This window comes from Neovison vison, chromosome 1, assembly GCF_020171115.1.
Source record: "Neovison vison isolate M4711 chromosome 1, ASM_NN_V1, whole genome shotgun sequence".
NCBI classification, from domain to species: domain Eukaryota; kingdom Metazoa; phylum Chordata; class Mammalia; order Carnivora; family Mustelidae; genus Neogale; species Neogale vison.
The window spans coordinates 257,176,853-257,199,429 of NC_058091.1; the positions used below are offsets into that span (position 1 = coordinate 257,176,853).

At 51.5% G+C, this 22,577-nt stretch overlaps 1 protein-coding gene across 1 annotated transcript in view; it reads right to left on the bottom strand.

Moving 5' to 3' along the window:
• Positions 1-14,847, bottom strand: part of KCNIP1 (potassium voltage-gated channel interacting protein 1) — a 343,774-nt gene extending 328,927 nt beyond the window's left edge. Inside the window, exon 1 of the mRNA XM_044229670.1 lies at positions 14,382-14,847. Coding sequence (XP_044085605.1) covers positions 14,382-14,469 — 88 coding nt within the window. The 5' untranslated portion in view covers positions 14,470-14,847. The remainder of the gene's footprint in view (positions 1-14,381) is intronic.
• Positions 14,848-22,577: the final 7,730 nt, after the last annotated feature.

Here is a 22,577-nt window from a genome sequence, read left to right on the forward strand (position 1 = left end):
CACATAAAAGATGTCCCATGGATGCTCACTCTCTCTTTGAGCAAACTTGGCTCTTTCCTCTGAGTATACAGATTCTTCTCTGTGTAAGCCCTGAGAACTTTCTATTGTTTCCTTTCCTTACTAGCGACTTCCCACTTCTCTTTCTCACGAGTATTGCCGAGGATCACCTTGCTTCTCCATCCCTCCCAATCCATTTCTAGGTCTACTCCATCTTAAACATTCCAGCCACCAACAGACTCCCTGTCTCTTGAATATACTTGTATAAACCTAGTTCCTGAGGAAAAGCAATGCCTACATACAGGGGCCACATCCCTGGGCGGCCATATCTCTGCCTGGCTGAACCAACGAGGGGCCACGGAGCAGTTTCCATGAAAGTCCTCTTCTTGGGAGAACCATCATCATTGACAACAATAGATCTGGCTGAATAATCCTCCAAGTGTGAGGCAGGCAAATCCCTTGGCCCAGAAATCAGGCTTAATTGGAAATTAAATTGCATTTCCATGCCAGTTACAGGACGCTTATATCCACAGCTAATTTATCAAGGTGATGCCTCATCTCCAGGAAGCCCAGGGGAATAGAGCAGCTGCATCAGCAAAATTACAACTCGTATCAGATGAGAAGGACTTTCTTAAAAGTGCAACCTGAGCCCTTCGAGTTCCTCATCTGGGGTTTTGTGCACTAATAGGCTGCCTCCTTGATGCAGGACGCTGTGCCAAGACTTGGAGGTACGGATGCCAGTGGGAACTGTACTGTGTTCTGGCAACTCCAGGCCAGAGGCAGAGAAAGAATCACACAAGCAGAAGATTTCCAAACCCCAGCAGTTAACCAAGGGCCGAGTTGCCTTGGGAGGTAGAAGGTATCATGGATAACATCACTGTTCAGAATCTGATTTCTATATTTAACACTAGTACTAAGAGTTCACTTTGCTCAAGGGTGTGCCAGACTCTTCACCAAGCCCTTTGCACACATTTATTTCATTCTCCAGGCAACTGTAGGACAGAAATACACTATGATTTTCATTATCCTCCTTTTACCAACAAAAAAACCTGAGACCTAGAAAGTAAGCAACTTGCTTCAGGTCACTGCTGCCTTATTAGCAGAACTGGGATTTAAACTCAGGTTATTGGGGCGCCTGGGTGGCTCAGTCGTTAATCGTCTGCTTTTGGCTCTGGTCGTGATCCTGGGGTCCTGGAATCTAGCCCTGCGTTGGGCTCCCTGCTGGGGGTGGGGGATGGGAAGTCTGTTTCTCCCTCTTCCATTCCCCCTGCTTGTGTTCCCTCTCTCCCTGTGTCTTTCTCTGTCAAAAAAAAAAAAAAAATCTTAGAAAAATAAACTTAGTTTATTTCAAAGCAGAGCCTATATCTTTAACATAACATTATATTGCTCCTTTATTTCCTCCCACTTTTAATTTTAAAATTGTCCACTATATAAGTGCTGCAAAATTAGTACAAGGAGCATGAACTTGGTTCACAAACTGTTGTCAATATTCTGCTGTATTTGTATTCCTTCTCTTTTTTCTGTCTGTCTCTCTGTATGTGTGTGTGAGTTTGTTTTTCTGAATCATTGGAGAGGCATCTGGGTGGCTCAGTGGGTTAAGCATCTGCTTTCGGCTCAGGTCATGATCCCAGAGTTCTCAATCCCAGGATCGAGTCCCACATCCGGCTCCTTTCTCAGCAGGGAGCCTGCTTCTCCCTGCCTCTGCTCCTCTCCCTTGCTCCTGCTCTCTCTCAAATAAGAAAGTAAATAAATAATCTCTAAAAAAAATGAATCATTGGAGAGTTAGGTTCAGGGACATAAAACACAAGTCTGGTTTAAAAACCATGTGGGAGCCCGTCTGGCTGGAGGAGAACGCGGATGGAGGTGGAGAGCCAGGAGCAGCAGCAAGTGGGCTGAGGCCATGGCCCTGAGAGCCAGGCCGAGAAGTCCAGGGCGTGCTCCAGCATGGATAGGAAGGCTGCGTGTCGAAGTAGGGAAATTACGGCTGTCACTGAAGTTCTCCAGAAGTAAAAACCTGCAGATGCATATTCAGCAAATGATTTCTTTACAGTCTGATTAAATATACATGCTTGTTGGAGACAATGTAGATGATAGAGATAAGCATCAAGAAGAACTTTAAAACATAGCCTTTAAGTACAACTGAAACCGATGCTAATACTTCAGTTTATTTCTTTTCTATTTCACTTTTCTGTACGCATATCTATTTACAGATTGGACCCTCATTGTACATACAGTTTTGTATCCTGATTTTTTTTTTACCTAATATTATGTTAAGAGTATTTCTGCTTATTTTTAAGTAGTCCTCAAAATAATTTTTCAAAGACTTAATATTGCTTTATCAGACAGATGAGCAGGAATTTTTTTTTAAGATTTTATTTATTTATTTGACAGAGAGAAATCACAAGTAGACAGAGAGGCAGGAAGAGAGAGAGAGAGGGAAGCAGGCTCCCTGCTGAGCAGAGAGCCCGATGCGGGACTCGATCCCAGGACTCTGAGATCATGACCTGAGCCGAAGACAGCGGCTTAACCCACTGAGCCACCCAGGCGCCCCAGCAGGAATGTTTTTAATCTACTCTTCGGACTAGAGTCTAGCTGGTCTCCGATGGCTCATTATTACAATGTAATAGCCATGATGAGCACCCCTGCCTACCAGTCTCCGTGCATATCTCTGATCACCTGCTTAGAACAGGTTTCGAGACGTTGGCTCCCAGGTGGAAGAACTGGATGGACCCTGTCTCTGTCTGCCCGTGGTGTGGAGGGGCAGGAGAGGCGAAACAGAGGACATGCAGGCTGCAGGCCTCAGTAGCAAAGCAGCTGGGATACGGTGATGGTGTGGACTTCAGGGACAGTGCTGAGAATGGGAAGACCGTGCCAGGACGAATGCCGGCCAGAAAGGATCAACAGTGAGTGAGATAACTTCAGGATGTGAGACTGAGGACATAGAGAAACAGAGAGAAAGTGAGAGAGAGACCTGCTTTGCTTCTATAAGGATGGAGTAGAGGCAGAGGGAGACATTCATATAAAAGGGTTTTGATCTGTCCTCCCTCCCTTCCTTCCTCCTTTTCTTCCTTTTTTTGTTTTCTTCTTCCACCCTTTGAGCCTCTGCTTTGCACCAGGCCTTGTGCTGGGTACCGGGCATTCTTAAATAACTAAGATAGGGTCCCTGTCCTCCATGAGCTCATGGTTCAGCTGGGGACTCTGCTGCAGGCCTGGAATTTAAGAGACAAGCCAGGGCACAGGAGAGAGACTCAGAAGGCCATGCCAGAGAAGAAGACACAAGGTCAAGAGAAGAAGGCACAGGGTCACAGCCGGAGAGATGTTCTGTCTCAGCCGAAGTCACTGACTGTGGGGACTTGAAGAGCAAGAGCTGTCTGCTGGCCAGCCACACCTCTGCAGGGCGCTGGCTCTCTCTTCACCCCGGTGCCCCCACCTGCCAGTCTCCAAACTCTACCTCAAGGTACCTACGTCAAGGGTGTTTCTTGATCTGGCCTCAGTTTCCCCATCCGGACACGGAAGAGGTTGAGGGTGGAGTGTTAGGAGGAGTCTCATGCTGGTCACTTGCCTAGTGGCCTTGACTTCCTTTCTCGTGCTGGTCACCATCAGGCTCTCAGCAGCTCGTGGGGAGGGTGTCAAGGTCTAAGTTAGGACGCGCGGGTCCTGGTTAGCACTGGGGACTCCCGTGCCTGCCTTCTATGCCACAGTGCCCAGTGCGACAGGCCAGCAGGCCGTGGCAGTTTCTCTGTAGTTTCTGGCCTTCAGATCACCAAATATTGCTAAATGTCCCGCCCGAGCCCATGTGCACTGAGGCTTTGAGACTTGGGGCCCAGCTTCCCCCTTCTAGGGTAGAAGCGTTCTTAGGGGAGTCTGACCCAGGCCACAAGAGATGTTGTAACACTCAGGTTTTAGGCTTATAAAGCTACAGTTTCATTTCCATACTTCCTATTTCTCACCAGGCGGAGACTGTTCACCGTGATGGGCAGGGACTGGGGAACGACTGGACTGAATGGGTTTCCTTCCTTCCTTCCTTCCTTTCTATTTTATTAATTTATTTGAGACAGAGATCATGGGAGAGAGGGAGCGAGAGCGCGCGAGAAAGCACACAAGCGGGGGTTAGGGGCAAGGGAGAGGGAGAAGGGGAGAAGCAGACTCCCGGCTGAGCAGAGACGATGATGACCTAAGCTGAAGGCAGATGCTTAACTGACTGAGTCACCGCTGGTGTCCCGTGGACTGAATGGGTTTTGAAGGCTGTAGATGCTAAGCCCATTCTCGAATGGAATGATAACCCTCCTGTCCCATCTGCCTCGAATAAGGCTCTCTGCCACTGATTGTCTGCTTCTAGACAGGGAGAGGGAAGGTGAAGAGAGTGCTGGAGGAGTCTTGGGCGCTCTTCTGGCCCACATGACGATTTCAGTCAACCAGCCATTTTCTGAGACCCATGAGGTTTGACTAGTATACAGAGGGGAGGAGACAAAACCCAAGTTTTTATAAACAGCGATAACACATAAAAATAACACATAAAAATAAACATTTGTTGAGCTCTTTATATGATATAGCATTGCACGGAACCCTTAAGTGCATTGCTTCAATAAACCTGCAAGGTTGATATTATTGTGTCCACAATTGCAGCAGAAAGCAAGATTCAAAGAAGTGATGGGACTTCCAAAGGTCAAACAGCTTCCAGAGGGTAATGGTTGACTTTGGAGTCTAATGAACTCCCAAAATCATGATCCCAGAAGGTCCTGGATCCCTAAGGGCTGGAGCACGAGCAGGGGAGCCAGCTGTGTCTGTAGCCTCCAAAAGTCTTTGTCCGGGAATGGTCACTTCACACACTCCCAGCTGAATGGAGCAGAGGGCAGAATGGAGAATAACGCTAGTCCTTTCCCCGTGGCAACACTACCCTCTTTCCATGGGGAAGAATACATCAAAGATTAACTAAAGGGCCCATAGCTGCAGTGATGGGAAGGGGCAGCTCTCGGGATCGGGGTTAAGGAGCCAGACAGATGGCTCAGGTCTTCACGTCTTATCACAGGATCGCTGGTGGCTTTGCTAAAGTTAAGTATGGATGGACAGACAGACATCTGGAGGTGGAGTAGAGAACCAGGACCTTTAACATGAAGGTAGAGCAGAGACCTTGGGGAAAGGGAAGAGGATTCGGAGGCCCAGATTCAAGGCCAGTTTAGCAGCCTGCTTGCTGGGTGGGCTTTCCCAGGCCTCGGGCTTCTCACCTGCCTTTTGGACCCCTCAGCCTCCGCTGAGTCCTGCTATGTCCCAGGCCCTGCACCGACTGCTGGGAAAGTGGTGAGGGCCAGAACAGTCCCTGCCCTCACGGAACTGAGCTCTTTGTGGGCGAGCCAGACCGGAAACAGGTGACTCAGTGGGTAATGTCATTGCATAAACAGAAAGTGCTCTGGGGAAAACAAGGCAGCATTAATAGAAAGTGCCTGATGTGTGTGAGGGTGTTGGGGCAGGAGGATGAGGAGGTGGGGGCTGTGCAGGAGGGGAGGTGCCCGACAGATCCAGGTGAGCTCTGACACAGTGTCCAGGGGAGGTCCCCGAAACTGTGAGGCTCCAGAGGTGGAGGGCACTGTGCCAACAGGAGGAATATTTGGGCCCGGTGGCTGGGGTGCAGTGCAGGGAGGAGACCGGAGGTGAAGGATATGAATGCAGAGGGCAGATCTAGCAAAGTCTGGAGGCCCCCAAGAAAAGTCTGCATTTGACCCCGGATGTGTCAAGAAACCACTGGAGGCAGCATTGTGAATGAAGGGATAATGAGATCTCTTTTGTATTCTCAGAATATGGGAATGGATGAATAGCAGTGGAGGAACGGGTAAAAGAAATGATGGTCTGTGACGCAGGGAATATTATTCAGCCTTCAAAAGGAAGGAAATTCTGACACATACATGGTTAAGGCTTGAGTGAAAGAAGCCAGACACAAAAGGACACCTACTTCATGATTCCATGACCCCTGGCACCTAGAGCAGACAGATTTGTACAGCTAGAAAGGAGAGTGGTGGTTGCCGGGGCTGGGGGACACAAGAACGGAGGGCTAGCATTTACTGAGGACACAGCTTCAGTTTGCCATGCTGAGAAGTTCTGGAGAGGGACGGAGGGCATGGTTGAGCAGGAGGGCAAATGCACTTACTGACACTGAGCTATGCACTTGAGAATAGTAAAAATGGTAAATAGTATGTTAAGAATATTTACTACAATAAAAATTATGAAGAAGGATGCTGGGAGGAGAATTGTCTCTGAGGGTGTGTTACTTCCTGAGGGCGGTCACAGCACCGTACCACGGACTGGGTGGCTTCCCAGAAACTTATTTTTTTGTGGTTCTGGAGGCTGGAAGTCCCAAATCAAAGTGCTGGCACGTTGAGACCCCTCTCCTCTGCTGGCAGAGGACTCCTGGGACCCCACGTGGCCCTTTCCCTGTGGATGCCTTTCTTCCTATAAGGACACCAGTCCTATCTGATCACAGCCCCAACCCCGTGAGCTCATTTAACCTTAATTACCTTTTTTAAGGTGCTATCTCCAAATATAAGCACATAGGGGTGAGGGCTCCAACAAATGAATTGGAGAGGCGGCACTGTTCTGTCCATACCAGGAGGTGTCAGTGCCCAGGGATTCGACCGAGACGGTGTTCCTGTAGGACTGCATGGAGACTTGGGTCCCCGTTTGGCTCTGTGACCCTGGGAAGTTATTCGCCTCTCCCAGCCTCAGGTGGGCATAGTGAGAGTGTGGGACTTTCAGGGGAAAGGCTGGACTGAATGTAGGGACCCTCAGAAATCCCCAGCAAATAAAGAGCTCTCAAGGGACCGTGGCAAATAATCTTCTTTGCACGTGCCTGTTGAGTTTGGAATCACAGGCTGCTGTCTCTGGGCTTGGGAGGCATGGACAGGGTTAACTGGCACAAGGATGCCAGCGCCTTCCCCTTCCAGTGTGCCTCCCATGTCCCAGGCTCTGAGTGACAGCCACTTCCCAGTGATGCTCGCAGATAGTGAGCGGCAAGCCCGGGCTTGGCTCTGCCTGCCAAAGTGTAGATGGCTTGAAAAATGCCACCCAGATTGGCCCAGGGTTAATCAAAAGATTATAGAAAGAAAATTAGAGTAGGCTAACCCCAGCCTCGCAGACACAAGCATCAGAATCACATCTCCCTCCCTACCGCCCTCCCAGTTCTCTGCCTCTGTGTCCAGCCCACCTCCTTCCAGCAAGAAGTGGAGGCCGGCCAGGCTGCCGTTATGGAGGGAAGGCTGGCACGGTGCTGTTTCCACTCTTTCCTGTCCTTGCAGGCTGGGCTGTCCAGCCGGTTCTCCCCTATTTTCTGTTGTTTGGTTGGAAAAGATGGCCTGTGGTGAGGGTTTGTGGTGTGGATGGGACCTTGGGTCTCAGGGGCATTCTCCGAATTGGGATGCTTGAGTCAGAACAGAGGGCTTGACACCGTGATTTCTGAAAGAGCCTGCCTCTCCTCTTGGACCAACTGGGGAGGCATTGGCTTTGTTGTCTTTGCTTTCCTATCCAGGATCTGAGTTTTATTAGAAATGGAGGGCGTGAAATGTGGGAACCAAAGCTGGAACGTGGAGACAAGCAGCCTGATTTCCACTTTTGGCTCTGTCCCCTCCTGGCTGTGTGACTCAGAGCCAGGCCCTTCCCTTTCCGAAGCTCCAAATTTCTCCTCCACACACAGGGCGACTCGAGCATCACCCCTTCTGGTGCTCCCGCACACGCACCGAGCTTAGGGTGCTGCCGTGAGGGGTGTTGCAATTATGGGTAGCGGATGTTAAAACTCTAAAACTGGGTGGGACCTTTAACATCAGCACCTCCCTCATTTTAGAGTTGTAGAAACTGAGGCCCAGAGAAGGAAGCCGCCCGCTCAGTGAGCAACTGTGAAGATTTGGATTCGAACTCAGGTTTGGCGCCGAAGTGGCTTCAACCAGAGAGGACCAGGTTAGCTTTGTGCTGATGGCCTTCCTGCCAAGGCCTCACCCCAATAGGAGAAAGGCTTTCTTCTGCCTCCAGACTGGGGATCTGTGAGGAATATAGGGAAGGTGGTCACTGGTGGGGGTAACACCTTCTCTCATATCTTTTCTTGGGGTCCTCACTTCCTTTCCTTCCTGTTGGCCCCGGGGGAGCTCTGCTATCTCATCTTCTGCTTCCTCTCTCCTCCCTAACCCTCTGCCCTTCCGTGGGATCCTCAGAGCCTAGGTCCTTCCTCTTGCCCTCCTGCCCTCCTGGGTACAGATAGACACCAAGGGGACACTGGTCAGCCATAATGGACAGGCCCTGCAGGTTTGCTGTCGAGGGGCCAATCATGCAAAGCATTAGAAAACTGGAACGGAAGTGGGGCCAAGTGGCCCCAAAGAAGGACAGCCATGGCAGGTGGCAGGAGGCTGCAGTGGGACTATGGGAGACCCCAGAGAGTACCTGGCCAGTGAAATGGGTGGGGGAGTGATGTGTGTGGCATAGGGAGGCAAGGATGGGAGACAGGTAGGCTGGGATGAGGGCCAGTGGGTGTGGGGTGAGCCCAGGCGAGCTTGGTCCTCACTCCGGCGGGTGCTGGCTTCGACTGGAGAGGCAAGAGTAGACCCGAACCCCCCAGTGATTTAACTTTCTGCCTATGACAAGGCCAAGCACTCAGAGCTTCCTGGATGCAACCAGGGAGTAGGGCTGTCCTAGCATGACCCAGTGCTGGCCTATGCTGCCAGGGCAGTGAGCTCGCTGGGACTCAGGGTGGTGGGCAAGTGCACACAAGCGGAGCTGCTCGTGGAACAAGTGGCTCCTCCTTTTGGCAGAGGGCTCTGTCACATCTCATAGGCCCCAAGGTTCCTAGGGTCAAGGCTATTGCTTTCCCAGAGAATTCTAGTAAAAAGTCAGTCTCTCAATTCCGAGGTGTCTGGTGCCTAAAATGTTGTGTATTTCCACACTGACATGATGACTCCTCACATTTGCCCTGTAAGAAGGGAGAGTGGTGGGGAGGGTCCCTTATGGACTTGAAGCCCATTCAATGTCTGGCAGGTGTCCTGGGCCCGGCGTACCTATCTGAGGGGTGGCAGTGATTTTGGAAGAGCGTGTATGTGGTTGTCTTGCTGACCTTGGCCTGCAGAATGATCTGTTCCCCATAAAGCTCATTCCTTAACCCAGGCCATGCCACATTGAGGAATTTGTCCAGCCCTTTGGAAGGCCGGTGGCTTCTGTAAAAAACCCCAGCTGGCATCATGGTTCTTGACAAACCCACCTACAAAATTATGGGAATCATTTCCATATATTTCCCATAAACTGCATGGGAAGCTGGGGCACTCTTTGCCAGCTTCCCCTCAGGGGTGTCTTCTCCAGCCCCATGGAGTAGAGGAGAGACAGGTGCCTCGCCCTGGCCCCAGTAGGACTTGGGTTCTGATCCCTACTCTGCCACTTATTGCCAGCTGGACCACCTGGTCAGTTTCCTTACCCAGTAAAATGGTGGTTGCAACCTCTCCTCCCAAGGTCAGGACCGGGCCAAGATAGGAGAGGTGCCGAGGGCACAGCTCGGTAGGGAGGAACTCACCACTAGCCCTACTAGCCACAGCCTGTCACTCCTGTCATCCTCACTGAGTTATAATACAATGTTTGCACTGGGTTTCTTATTGCCTCCAATTAAAGGAATGAACCTCGGCTTGGGGGTGGTGGGGTGTGTGTGTGTGTGTGTGTGTGTGTGTGTGTGTACCTCACCCAAGCTCACACAGCTGTTAGATGACAGAGCTGGGACTCAAACTGGGCCTTCCTGAAGGCAGAGCCAAGTTCAAGGTCAGATCCTCCAGAAGAGGAAGCAAGAGGAACAGCATGTCTGTGACAGGTCTGAAGCACACAGAGAAACCACGGGCCAGGGTGGGAGAGGGGAGTTCGGGCTCCAGGGCATTGTCCTTGAGATAAATCTGACAAGGTCAGCCCTTCCACCCTCTCCCCACCCTGCAGCTGTGCGGGTGGCCTGGACCACTGGAAGCTCTCTGGGATTGAATTCTTCCCTCCTGCTGGCTTTGGCTTTGCCATCTGTGTCTGGGCTAACAGATGGGTTCCCAAAGTGCGGAAGGAGAGGAGTTGAAACCTCCCCACCCAGAGTGGGGCCTGTGCACCACTTGGGTTCCCACCCGAGGTCCCAGGGTCTCTGGGAAGCGGCTGGGGAGCTGGCTGTGTAGGAAGAGAACCAGGCAGGTTCCCAGACCCTGGGGTTAACCAACCGTCTAAGCCAGGAGCTGGGCTGCTAAGTAAGTTCAAGAGCCAGAGAAGGCCTGGCTCTGGGAGTCATGCTCTTGATACCTAATAAGGGAACTGGGAATGGGAAAGGGCTCAGAGGTCGATCTCAGCACTGGGTGGGACCTTAGGAAAGCAAGTTCTAGAGAGGGGAGTAGAATATTCTAGATCGACCACTCTCAGAGTCTGTGCCAGCTGGGAAGAAACTGGGGTTAGTGAGGTGGAGCGCCGGCCCCGAGGCCCTCGCAGTGCTGGGGGTCAGCTGATAACTGCAATCCCATCAGTGAACGCTTCCCGGGAATTTAGTATTTCCGGAGCTTTAGAGCCACACTCTTGTTTAATCCTATAAGGAGGGCGTTGTGATCCCCATTTCTAGATTTGGTAACTGAGGCCAGAGAGGCGAGGGGCCCTGCAGGAGACTTCCTGGCCTGTGTGCCATGGACCCGAGGATGTCCCAGTCCGGCAACTCACTGTCCTTCCCACTGCATAAGTGGTTGACAAATTTGTTTTGTTTTGTTTTGTTTTAAAGCAAGAGAAACTCGTTCTTTAAGTTTTGGAAAAATCCAGGACGTAGAACAAGTCAGAGTCAAGCTGAAGGAGCAGGGATGGGCGTGCCAGATCTCCCCCACTCCACCTCCTTGGGGGATGATTACATGCCCTTCCCGAGACACCGAGAATGCTCAGGCATGATTCTGAGCCATCTGTCTGGTGGGAGGCTCACTCTCTGGTCACAGATCAGGCCTTGCAGTGGACGGAGTTCAGACAGCATTTACCAAGTACCTCTGGGACACCTTACACAGTGCGTCCTGGAAATCCACACTCCACGTCCTCTCCGGACCCCTGGCGGATGGACGTCTGTGCCCCAAGAGGCTGCTTCAGTAACTTTATGCTATCGGCAAAGCATCCACTCCAGGCCTAGCACTGGCCAGGTGTCTCTGGCCATAGTGACAAGGAAAAGCCCATGAGATCTCTGCCCTTACAGACCTCAAGTCCGGTGGGGAAGACACCCTTTAGCAAACATTTTTAAAAGAAACATAGATCACAGATTGTGATCAGAGCTATAGAGGAAAAGCTCAAGGTCAAGGAGTTGTGTGAGCAGGAGAACTTGGTCAGTTCATCTCTGAAAAGGGCATTGGTGAGCAAAGTCTGAGCCACCTGCAGCATAGACCAGTGGGAGAGGGGATGGCTATAATAACGGGGACGTGGCTGTGGTCCGGGCATGGAGGGACAGGGAGGGCTGGACTTGGGCTCTCCCGGTCCTCTGGGTATTCCCAAGGCAGGTAAGAAATAGCGAGTTGTCCACGTAACAAGTAGGAGGTGCCTGGTCCTTAGAATCTTTACATTCCTCAATTCGGAAAGCGACAAAGAAAAATCCATTTAACGGTTGGATTATTGCAATTCAAGGCCCCTGTGCAATGAGTAATGAGTAAGTGAAGTCACAATTAAACCCAGCGATCATTAAACTACTGCAATGTGTCGGTGAAGGATAAAATCTAGTCACCAGGGCTGGCCTATGCATAAGAAAGACCTGCTTTGCTCCCCTGCTCCAGTCCTGGCCCTGTTCCCATGGTCATTTACTTAACAAATATTTAACAAACACCTGGGTTGGGCAGAACACCAGTTCCCCAGCGCGTGCCTGGCACAGAGCCAGGGCTGTGTAAACACTCGGTGCTCCCTGCAGAGTGGAGAGACTCGATCCTGCCCTGGTGCCCACCGTGGGCCTCCTCCCTGAGCCCTGGCTACAGGAAACTCAATACAGATGCGGGTCGGAGAAAGGCCAGGTGGCCACTAGGTTCCCAGCGCTGGTCCCTGTGGAGCCTTTTCTGTGTCCCATGGGTCTTAGTCTCTGGGACTCTGAGTGGAGGGAGGGGGCCGTCCTGGCCTGCTGTCTGGCTTCTCCATGGAGACTGACACTCCGATGCTGCTCCCCCTGCTTCCGCCTGCCCAGTCCTGCTCTCCTCCTCATCTCAGCTGATGCCACTTTCAGATGAACCTCTGGCTCTGGCCCCCAGGCCTGCCTCCATCTCTGCACTCTGCCTTGTGTCTGGTTTTCAGCCTGTGCCTCACCAGGGTGTGCATTCCTACTGGAGGACTTGTGTCATATTCTCCACGTGCCCAGTGTCCAGCAATTAGTGTGGCCCAGGGTAGGTGCTCAGTAAATAAATCTTCAGCAAATGGTTGTAGGCAAATATGCAAAAGACAATATCTTCCTGTTCATTTATTCAAATAGCCACCTAGCCACTCTCTGTTACACACACACACACACATACACCGCTCTCTGTACGTTCTCTCTCCCCCTGACTGATTCATTTGCTCATACTTAACTCTGTTGCTGTGATGTCTCCCCATCTGGAGCTGCCTGGAGAGCACAGATCCACCTGCAGCCAGCTACACTGAAGGCCTTTGACCCTGTTCTTGCAGATTGCATGGCCTAGGCCACCCTCCCCAGACCCATGCCCCTCTCAGTCCCTGACAGCCCCCTCATATCCGGTCACTGCAATGCAGTCCATAGAGGGATCCTGTGTCTCAGCTTCCCTGGATCCTTGCAACCATGCTGGAAAGTAAACAGGGTGCAAGTAATGGACCCATTTCACAGATGAAGAAACTAAGGCTCAGAGAGGCTGAGGCCTGCACAGGGAGCAAAGCCAGAGTTGAGATCTCAGTTTCCCAAGTGTGGGCCAAAGCTCTTTCTGCTAATCCTCTGGGAAGCAAAGGTTGAGATAGGGTGCTACCCCTCACCCCTCATCCCCTGAGATCCTGGAATCCATGACATGGAGAGAAAATCCTGTTTGGAGGGATTGAATCGTGGGGAGAACTCTGGGGCATCCTCCAGTCCTGGTTCTCAGCTCCTCACCTCTGTCCATCCCACGTGGGCCCCAGGAAACCTGCCCGCAGCCTGACCCTCAGCCTTGGGCTGCTGGAGGCGCAGCACTCTATTTGAGAAATATGGAGGCAGATCCGGGGTGATGATGGGGCTGAGGAAGGAGCTAGGCAGAACTTAGCACCCCTCCCCCTGACATTTGCAGTTTGGTTTGCTCCAGGATGGATCTCCAGGGCAGGGAACACCTGGGCCGTGTCATCCCAGCTGGCCACACGCAGCCTTTATCTTCCCTCCTTGTCACTTAAAAAAATGCTAGTCAAGGTTTTGTGGCCCCCCCCTCCTTCCCTGAATACTAGGCCTGCTGCTTCCAATGCATCTCCCCAAAAGACTCTTTCCTCCCGAAAGAGGGCATGAATATTTAAAGACTTTTCTTCAGCCAGTGAAACCACATCATGCTGCTGCTCTCTCTTCAAATTTGATCTCCAAAAACTTTGCCAGAGTCTCTCTGAGGGCCTCACCCTCCCTGGCACAGTGTAATGGGGGGGGGCAGGGGGCTTGGTTCTGGAGACAGGAACGGCCCCAAGAAGTCAACCTCCCCTCCGCGTCCTGGGGCTGACTTGTGTGCACACAGTCCTAGGTCTGGTTCGCAACAACCCTTCCTGCTGCCCGGGAAGTTGAACCTACCGGCCCTCTGCTGCCCCAGTTCTTGGAGGAGCAGAGGAGACAGACATAGACAAAGGCAGAATCCGCAGAGGAGCAGGGGTCCCAGGGAGCAGAATGAGGACGAAAGCCCCAGAAATGCAGGACCCTGGAACCTGGCAAGAGAAAGTCCTTGGCGCATTGGCCCCCGGAGCTGACATGAATCCGGCGTTCACCCGTGCATGGCGGACTCCGGCCCCTCCGCCACCTCCTGCTGGCCTCCTCTAGCAGCTCGGTTCTGCAGAATTACTCACAGCCCACCGCATCAAATCTCTCTTTTATCAACAAGACACAACACTCCCTGGATAACTTCTTGAAACTCTGGTCACGCTAAGCAGCCTCCAGTGCTCCGAGAAGGGTTCTGTCCCTCTGCCCGCCTGTAGCCAATCAGCCGCACACCACCAAATCCATTTCCAAAGTTCCAGGCAATTATGGCCAGCTGAGCTCCCTGGCGTGGTGCCCGCCCACCCAGAGCCAGGACCTAGGTTGTCAGCAACCCCAACTCCCAGCCACGCTAGTCCCCCCTGCTGTCCTCTGAGACCCCGGCACACCGGAACAGCCACAGATGCCACCCTAAGGCGCTTGCCACCGTGGCTAGCCAGACCACATTAAGACAGAAAACGAGGGTCAAGGCCAGGCTCCCTACCTTTGCTGAGGGTCCCGGTGATGAGCTTAAAGATGGTCTGGGCAAATTTCACGAACCCAAGCTTGCATCTTTTGGAGCAGCCACTCATGATGGTGGAGGGAAGGTAGGCTCTGCTGTCAGCGCCCAGAAGGAAAAGCGCCCACCTTGCGTGGCCCTGGAACTTGGAGCCTGCCTAGGCAAAACCTGAGAGGCGGAGGTCCCCCAGAAGCTCCCGGAACAGCACAGCTGCCTCTGCAGTGAGTCCGGCTTCTGCATCCAGAAAGCCTGCAGGGCACGATGTTTGCTCCCTTCCTCCCTCCCTCCCTCCACCCCCTCCTGCTGTCCACTCAAGTCCTCACCACGGAAGGACCTCGGGACGCTGGGGCTGGGACAGGGACGTCCTGCCAGGGCACAGGGCGCTCCGAGGGAACCAAGGAGGAGTGAGGCTGAGCAGAGCAGGGAGGGAGGAGCTGGCGTTCTCCCAGGCTTTGCTGACTGTCTTTCTTACATGGCAGTGGTAATGTAGCAATTAATACTCGAGTCAGAAGGGAGGGACTGCTACGCAAAAACACTCCGCTCAGCAGCCTCCTGCTCGCTCTCCCGCTCTTTCCTTCCTGGTTAATCTAATAGATCAATTCTCCCTGCCCTGATCGGGATGTGGGAGAACTCCCCACAGAGCCAAAAGCGGCCGCTCAGCACTCAGTGGAAAGTTTGCAGGCAGCAGCCCTGGTTTGCGTCACGAAATTGGGCAGAGTAGGAGCCCCCGAGGGAGCTGGCCTGTGCAGCCCCCCGCCCCCACCCCCACCACCGGGCACCAGCAGCAGGAGCTACCTGCCTCCGTGGCTGGGAAGGCCAGTGCCTCCGACCACCTCCAACTCCAGGCGCTCCGACTCAAAGTTGGCCAAGAGTCCGTGCACTCTCATGGGGCTAGGAGTGCGATTGTCGCTTTCCTTGATGAAAGTCTTCCTCAAAAATGCCAGAAGAGAATTCAGTCTGATTACAGTACAATACTCCCGTAAGTAAACCTGCAAGGTGGTATGCAAATATGAAATGCATATGCAAATAAAAAGTCTGCTATGCAAATAGGCTTAATTAAAATATCTGGTTGCCATTCAGTACCACAGACTGTGCAGGTCGGAAGGGACCTCGGCAGACATCTCATCCCACCCCCTACACAGGGCATGAACTTTCCCCATGACGTCCACACTGTACCTTGGTGATTCAAATGTTCCTCCGAGGGCCGTCAGCATCACCGTGATGCGCTGTGGCCACACAAACAACAGGTATGGAAACCCCTGTGAGCTGAACTAAGCCAAACCCTGGGAAAGTCTTTGTCTTCCTCTCTTGTCTCCCTGGTTGCTGCTTCTCTGGGATGTTTGAGAAGAATAGATTGCTTATGAGCCAGAGAATGGGCTACCCGTTGACAAAATGCCAGATAAATGTAATTCATGCTCCACGTCCGGTGTCTTCCCCACGTTCCATGAGTCATGTGGAAGTGAATCTTGAATCTCAGTGATCTCAGTGAATCCCAGCCCTTCGGGGATGGGGGTGGAGGGGTCACCATCAAATTTCAGCTCTAAGACTAGACTTCGGAGACAGCCCACAAGCACAGAGTAGCCTGACTCACCAGCATGACTCACAACGTACACAGAGAGAGGAGTCCTGACGGAAAGTATCCCATTGTGCTTGATGTCTTAGAGCTTGAATCGCCCCATTATTCACTCTCTTTTTTTCTTAAGGGATTGAAAGTTCCAGTTAAAAGGCACATAGTGTCTGGTAATGTTAATGGCATTTGGTCTTTGGTTCGTGTATTCGTGTGAATATTTACCAAGCTCCTAAGATGTAGAAAACCCTGGGCCAGGCAAACTAGACACACAGGGTCAGTGCCTTCTCGACCTTACGGTGGAGTACATTCACCATCAGGCACCAAGCCCTGGTCAAGAATCCGTGTGTCCAGTGAACTTTGTCCACCTTGCTCCATCTTCATGGGATGGAGACACAGGGCAGTAGATGTGAAGAAAGGGAAGGAAATACTTGACCGTGGAACATGCCTGATGGGCAAGGAGCCAGGAGCGGCACCCCAGGAGCCAAGGAGAAGGAGAGGGTTGAGAGCAAGACCGAGGGAGGCGGTGCCAGCCACCTGACCATTTGCCATGGACAGTGCTGCCCTCCGAACGCCACAGGACAGAACTCTCACCTGGACCCCGCTGCCTGTCTCTTCCATCCTATACGTGGCATAGACCCGGAAGATCGAGAAGCCAGAAGAAACAATAGCTGTGACTTCAGTGGCATTCACTGGTCCAGAACTTTTGCCTTCTGCCTCAGACCTGGCCAGGAAACTGCAGGAGGAGGGGCTCCTAGAAGGCTGTGGGCAGCATCTGTTTCAGGATGACAAGGGAAATCCAAGGGGTTACTTGCATCTGGGCTCTAGCTCCGGAATCTGGAGTCCTGTCATTTGAAGCAGAGGAGAAGGAGACAGAGTACTGTGGTCTGGGGGAGCTGTCACATCCCACGAATGAGTGTCCCGTGCCCGCTCCAGGCAAGTCAGGTAATGGTTAAGAGTATGGCCCTTTGCCCCAGGCATTCAACCACCTGCTTGTTTACTCTGTGCATACAAATGTGGAAGACAGACTATCTGGGCCTCTGCTCCAGGCTCTGAGCAGACAGTGGGGAACAAAACAAAGTACCTGGGCTTACTGGGGTCACATTCCTGTGGTGGAAGGACAGATCGACAATGGGTCTACATACAGGACTGTGCTTTGAAGAAAGAGAGAGCTAAGTGGGTGGACAGGGATGGGAACTCCTACAGTTACAGAGTCACAGAGGAAAACTTGTTCCCATTAAATGACATTTAAGGGAGACCTGAACCAGCCATATAGCTGTGCGGGGGTAAAACCTGTTCCAACTGATGGAACAGCAAGTGTAAAGGCTGAAGACAGGCCTGAGATGCTAAGGTCTGCAATCTAGCAGCAGCTGCAGACCCTCAGCTTTTCCTTCTGCAAAATGGGAATAAGAATCTTTACCTCATCAGGGGCGGCCTCGATAAAATCGGTATGCTAAATATAGTGCCTGGCATAGGTCACTCTGTGAATGCAAAGGTCAATATCACTGTCCAATTGCTGTCACTGTTCAGTGTCACCACTCCTGTCCCTGGATCCTAACACCACACCATAAAAGTCAAGGCTATGCTGGTAAACCTTTGTGATTATGATCCTGGGGCCAGGCTTCCATTTTTAATCTCCCTTTGTCGTAACTCACATACAAGGCATTTCAGACTCTCCTCCAATCCCAGCAAGGATCAAGAACTTGAACTCTCTGTGTTAGAGAAATGACTCAGGCCCAGAGAGGGACAGAAGCCCCCAAAATATCACACAGCAAAACCTCCAGAAATGAGGGCAAGGTGTGTAGTGTGCCAAGAACACTCCCAGGAAGGGAAGGCCAGTTGTGTCAGTGTTAAATTCATACCAGAAGAGAATGGGAGAAAAATCATTCTCTGCTCAAGGAACATGGTATTCTGCAAATAAGGACTAGGAAGGGACACACAGTAATGGAGCATTCAGGTGGCACCAGGGAGATTAGCTCATCCACAGGTCTGTCATTAGTCAGCCTCCCTGTCACAGATGTGCCTTAGCCAGAGGAACTTGGGAAGGCTGCGTTATCACTCCGCCTGATACGGTTCATAAGAATCTTCACATGGCACTTCCGGGGGGGGGGGCAGGAGGAGAAGCAGATGGGGGCTGCAGATGTCATCTATGCCCATAAGAGTGTGCTGACTTCTCTGAGAGCAAGGCGAAGAGAGGACAGACATGTTGTCCTTTAGAAGGTTGAAAGGCTGGTGACATTGACTGCGAGATTTGCTGAGAGCCTTCCATGTGTAGGCAACTGCTCCAAGGACTTTCCTTCACATATGTAATCCTCACAACCCTACGAGGCAAGTATTATTATGCTACCCCTTCCACAGGTGAGGAAACAAGCCCAGAGAGGGAAAGTGACTTGGTGATAGCCACACAGCTGTGGCAGAATTGGAGCCTAAGGCCACTTGACATTTGGCTCTAAATTTCATGGATATTTATTTCATATCTCACCAGGCCTCCAGATGAAAGCAACTGGCAGTTTGAGCGAGATATATTTTGCCTTGATTTGAAAGAAACATGCAGCTATCATAATCATAAACCCCCATCCTTGGACGCACCATGGAGTGAGTTGAGACCAACGTCCTTGGAAGGAATTTCTTCTGTGGCCATGGCTGTGGGGGTGGGAGTGGAGGCGGGGATGGCTAGGCACGGATGCAGCCTCGCTGTGGCCGGCTCTTTCGACAGTAAGAATTTCATTTAAAGACTTGTTATATGCGTATGGAGGACCGACGAGGAGAAGGGGATGCTGAGGAACCACAGACATGGTATCTGTAGGAAGCAGGGGCTAGCTCTAGCGCTGGGCAGGGGGCAGACAAGGAGAGGACTGAAATTCTCAGAACCCAGGAGTGTGGAGGAGGGGCTCCCTGAGTCTGAGACCCGGTCCTCGGAGGACAGGGTGCTGGCTGGCTGGTGCTGGTGTCTCTGAAGGAGAATATTCAGGTTGACTCTGGGAGTTCGAAAACTATGTACGGGAAACTAACCAACCGCTGTCACTAACTAACCAACCGGAACCTGATGCCCTTGCTAGTTGCACCGGGGATACATGTAGGAGCAGGAAGCTGCCAGGAGGGAAGATGGGCCCCTTCTCCCTGTCCCCCTACTGGCAGAGCCGTTCTTAGGGCTGCTGGCAAAGCAGAAATGTGGCTTGCAGAGTCCCAACCCAGCAGCACCAAGCAAGGGCAGAGAAGGGAGCCCTTGAAGCTGGGGGCTTGTAGTTTAATAACCAGCCAGGCCAGGTGTCATCCCTTCCAAAGCTGTAGAATCCCACCTTGTGCTGGGTATCAGGGATACACCAGTAAATAAGATAGCATGCCTTCCCTAGTGGAAATTGCATTTTAGAGGTGGAGTGGGGTAAGTGTGTTCAGACTATAAATAAGCAGACAAGTGTATAAAGTAAAGATCCTCAGAGCACGCAAATACTTGAAACAAATAGTGACCGGTCAGTGTTTTCTAATCAGCAGAGCTCACGGAATGGCTCACGATAGAATAACCAGGAAGATGAAGAGGGCAGGTTCCATGGGGGTCATGGTTGTTATAAAAATAATCATCATGACTTGTAGGTCTGTTATCAGATGCTGTGCTGGGGGTTGTGCTTGGATTACCTGGATCTTATAACAAATGCCTGAAGTCAGTATTACTTTCTACACCCATTTTACAGATGAGAAAGTGGGGGCTCTGTCAGATTTGGTGATTTGGCCTCAATGGAGAGGGTTGAGTCATTGGGGCTGGTGACTGATTGGGGAAAGTCTGGGGAACAGGAGGGCGTCAAAAGCAGTTTTGGAAACAAAACCAGGAAATGTATCTGATCTGGGGAGGGAGATGGTTACAGATTTCATATGCCTTGGGGAGAACCGCATCCAGCTGGTAGGCACAAACGAAGATGAGGAACTCAGGAGTGAGGTGGGGACTCTAGAATTCTCATAAATAAATGATTTTTTGTTACCGCTCACGAAAAAAATATTAAATGCGGCCTCCCAACAGGCCAAACATATTAGCATTTAAATACAGGCTTACACAGGTGGGTAAAAAGGCAATTTCCTAAGAATTAAATCAGATTTTATTTTTCCTCTAAGTCTCAGGAAAAAAATTCCCTTCTGCAGAAGTAGGTCCTTAGAGAGGGATTCACCTTTCTCTAGGGTCCTGGCAGCTCCATGATCTCAGTGGGACCCAGTGTCTTCTCCCTGCTGCAAATATGGGAAAATGAAGCCTAAGGGCTGATGGAAATTCATCAGCACCGTTGGCTGGAAGTCTTCAGGCTCATTTGCATGGAAATCAGGGCAGCTTGCGTTGGGGTCCGATGTCCTCTGCACTCAACTGCGTCAGTGGGTTTGTAGGGTCTAGCAGTGGGCTGGAGGGACCACAATTTGGCGCAGGACTGGCAGGAAGCAGGGGTGAGCTGCTGCAGCTTCTCCCAGGCAAGAGATGGGAAGAGACCAAGTTGGTCCCTGAAGCCTCCCCTTCTCCCTCTGTGACCCCAACTGCTAACCCACTGTTGCCCATTGACACGTCCTGCCCATGGCTGTCTTCTCCTGCCCTGACAGCAATCTACACTTACAACTGGACTTGGTCCTGGACCACCACGGGGACTCCTTTATTTTGTAATCATGGAAAGAGCAGAATCAGTTGAAGCTGGACCCCAAAGGCTACAGCTGTGGGCTCTAGGTGCCCCCCCACTGATGACCAGAGAGCCCTCTAATATGTCAAGGCTGCTTCCCTGTCTGCCTCCCAGGGTCACTGAAAGCCAGGACACAGCCCCCCCAAAGTGCAGAGATTGGGGCTGGGGTCCCAATTCCTAGATACAATGGGTTCTGGATGTCTCTGTTCACCTGCTTTCTCATCACCGTATACCTGACCTATACACCTGACCTACGTCCCTAGGTCCTGCTCTTTGCAAATAGCCCAGATGGTTTCTCTGACATTCTGTAGCTCAACACACCACATCATCAGCCTCTAGGACACCTGGGCTGTAAAACTGGAGTCATTTCCAACTCTTCCCTGTCCTCTCTGCTTGGTGTCAGTTTCCCATGGTCGCTGTAACAGATCACCTGTACTATGGGGCTTAAGACAGCAGGGATCTCATCTCTCACCACTCTGGAGGCCAGGAGTCTGAGATCAAGGGTCGGTAGGATTGGCTCTAGGGAGAAACTATCCATCTGTGGCAATGAGGTGGGGGGTCGATAATAGTAAAGGGGTAATCCATCATGGGAGCCCAGTCCCTTTTTTTGTGACTCTTCCCCTTCCCCCACAAGTCAGGGTCCTGTCAGGTCCGGTCCCCTGCAGAATAGGGAGCTGACCTTAATGTTCCCGGCTAGGCCAGAATGACTGGTCGCCTCCACCTTTAAGGCCCCATACCAAGAAAGAGGGGAGGATGGTCACATGATGATTCACAAGGCCAAACCTCAGGCAGCTCTGGGTCTAAGTCAAAACATTCCTTCTAGAATCCATCCAGACACAGTGATGGAGGGAGTTCTGAGAGGAAGCATTTACTGGTTAAATAAGAGTCCCTTTAAATATTCATCCTCTTATTGGTAATTACATCAGTACCCAGAGGGGCTGGCAGGATCCTGGGTGGCTAATGGGCGGGCAGGAGACAGTGGGACGTTTGCATAGGGCGCGAAGTGGGGCGCTGAGTATTTCCATACTCTGGTGTGATGCTCACTGCGGAGCTGAGATAACTTGTCACCGTGCCCAGTGCCTCAGATGGCAAAACCAACTGAACTCCTAGAGGAATTCAAGCCAGTGCCAAGCTGGTGTGTTCCGGGAAGGGCAAGAGGCAATAGGCATGCCAGAGGTGACTCTCAGCCTTTTTGGGTGGTTTGGGTCATTTTTCTCCATCGCATTTTTCTCCAAGCGCGTAAACTTTCTCGTGGCGGGGAAAGCGTCTGTCACTCCTTTCATAGATACTCCTCAACCCATGCCTGTCCTCAGCGATCTCTCTGCTGTGAAGTCAATACCCCTTCCTTCTGCATCACCCTCACGTTCCTAGAGCAAAGGGAAGGCGGACAGACCCTTGTATGTGTGCAAACCTCGGTTTCTTGTCTGTGTTACATTTTTTGAAGAGCTTCCGGGTTGGATGTTTCTAGATGGGGAGAATGAAATAATCCACGAGAATTTCATTTCTAAATTGCAAATTGTACACAAGTACTACATGGCCCACTGCTCTAGAGACAGCGCCGCATGGTGGTTAAAAGCCCAGCTCCTACACCTGCATCCCGTGTGACTTTAGACAGAGGAAGACGCTGATGCCTCAGCTTCCCCATCCATAAAATAGGGTCATCACAGTGCTTGCATCGCAGGATTATCATATCCAGTGAAAGGTGTGGTGGCATCTGGCACATAATATGTGCTCAAATAAGGCATCTGTTACCATTCGCAGTTGTTGGTGCTGCTGTTGTTGTAATAACCACAGAGCCCACTACACACATGAAGAAGCTGAGACCCATCACTGGTCCGTCCAGGTGTTCTGAGCCCACATGGAATTATCTGGAATCTGGAATTACTGCGCTTCTTGCCTCCTTACCTACCACTCATAGCTCTTGTCTCTGTATCTGGCCAGGAGTCTGAGCACAAGGTATCTGTGGGC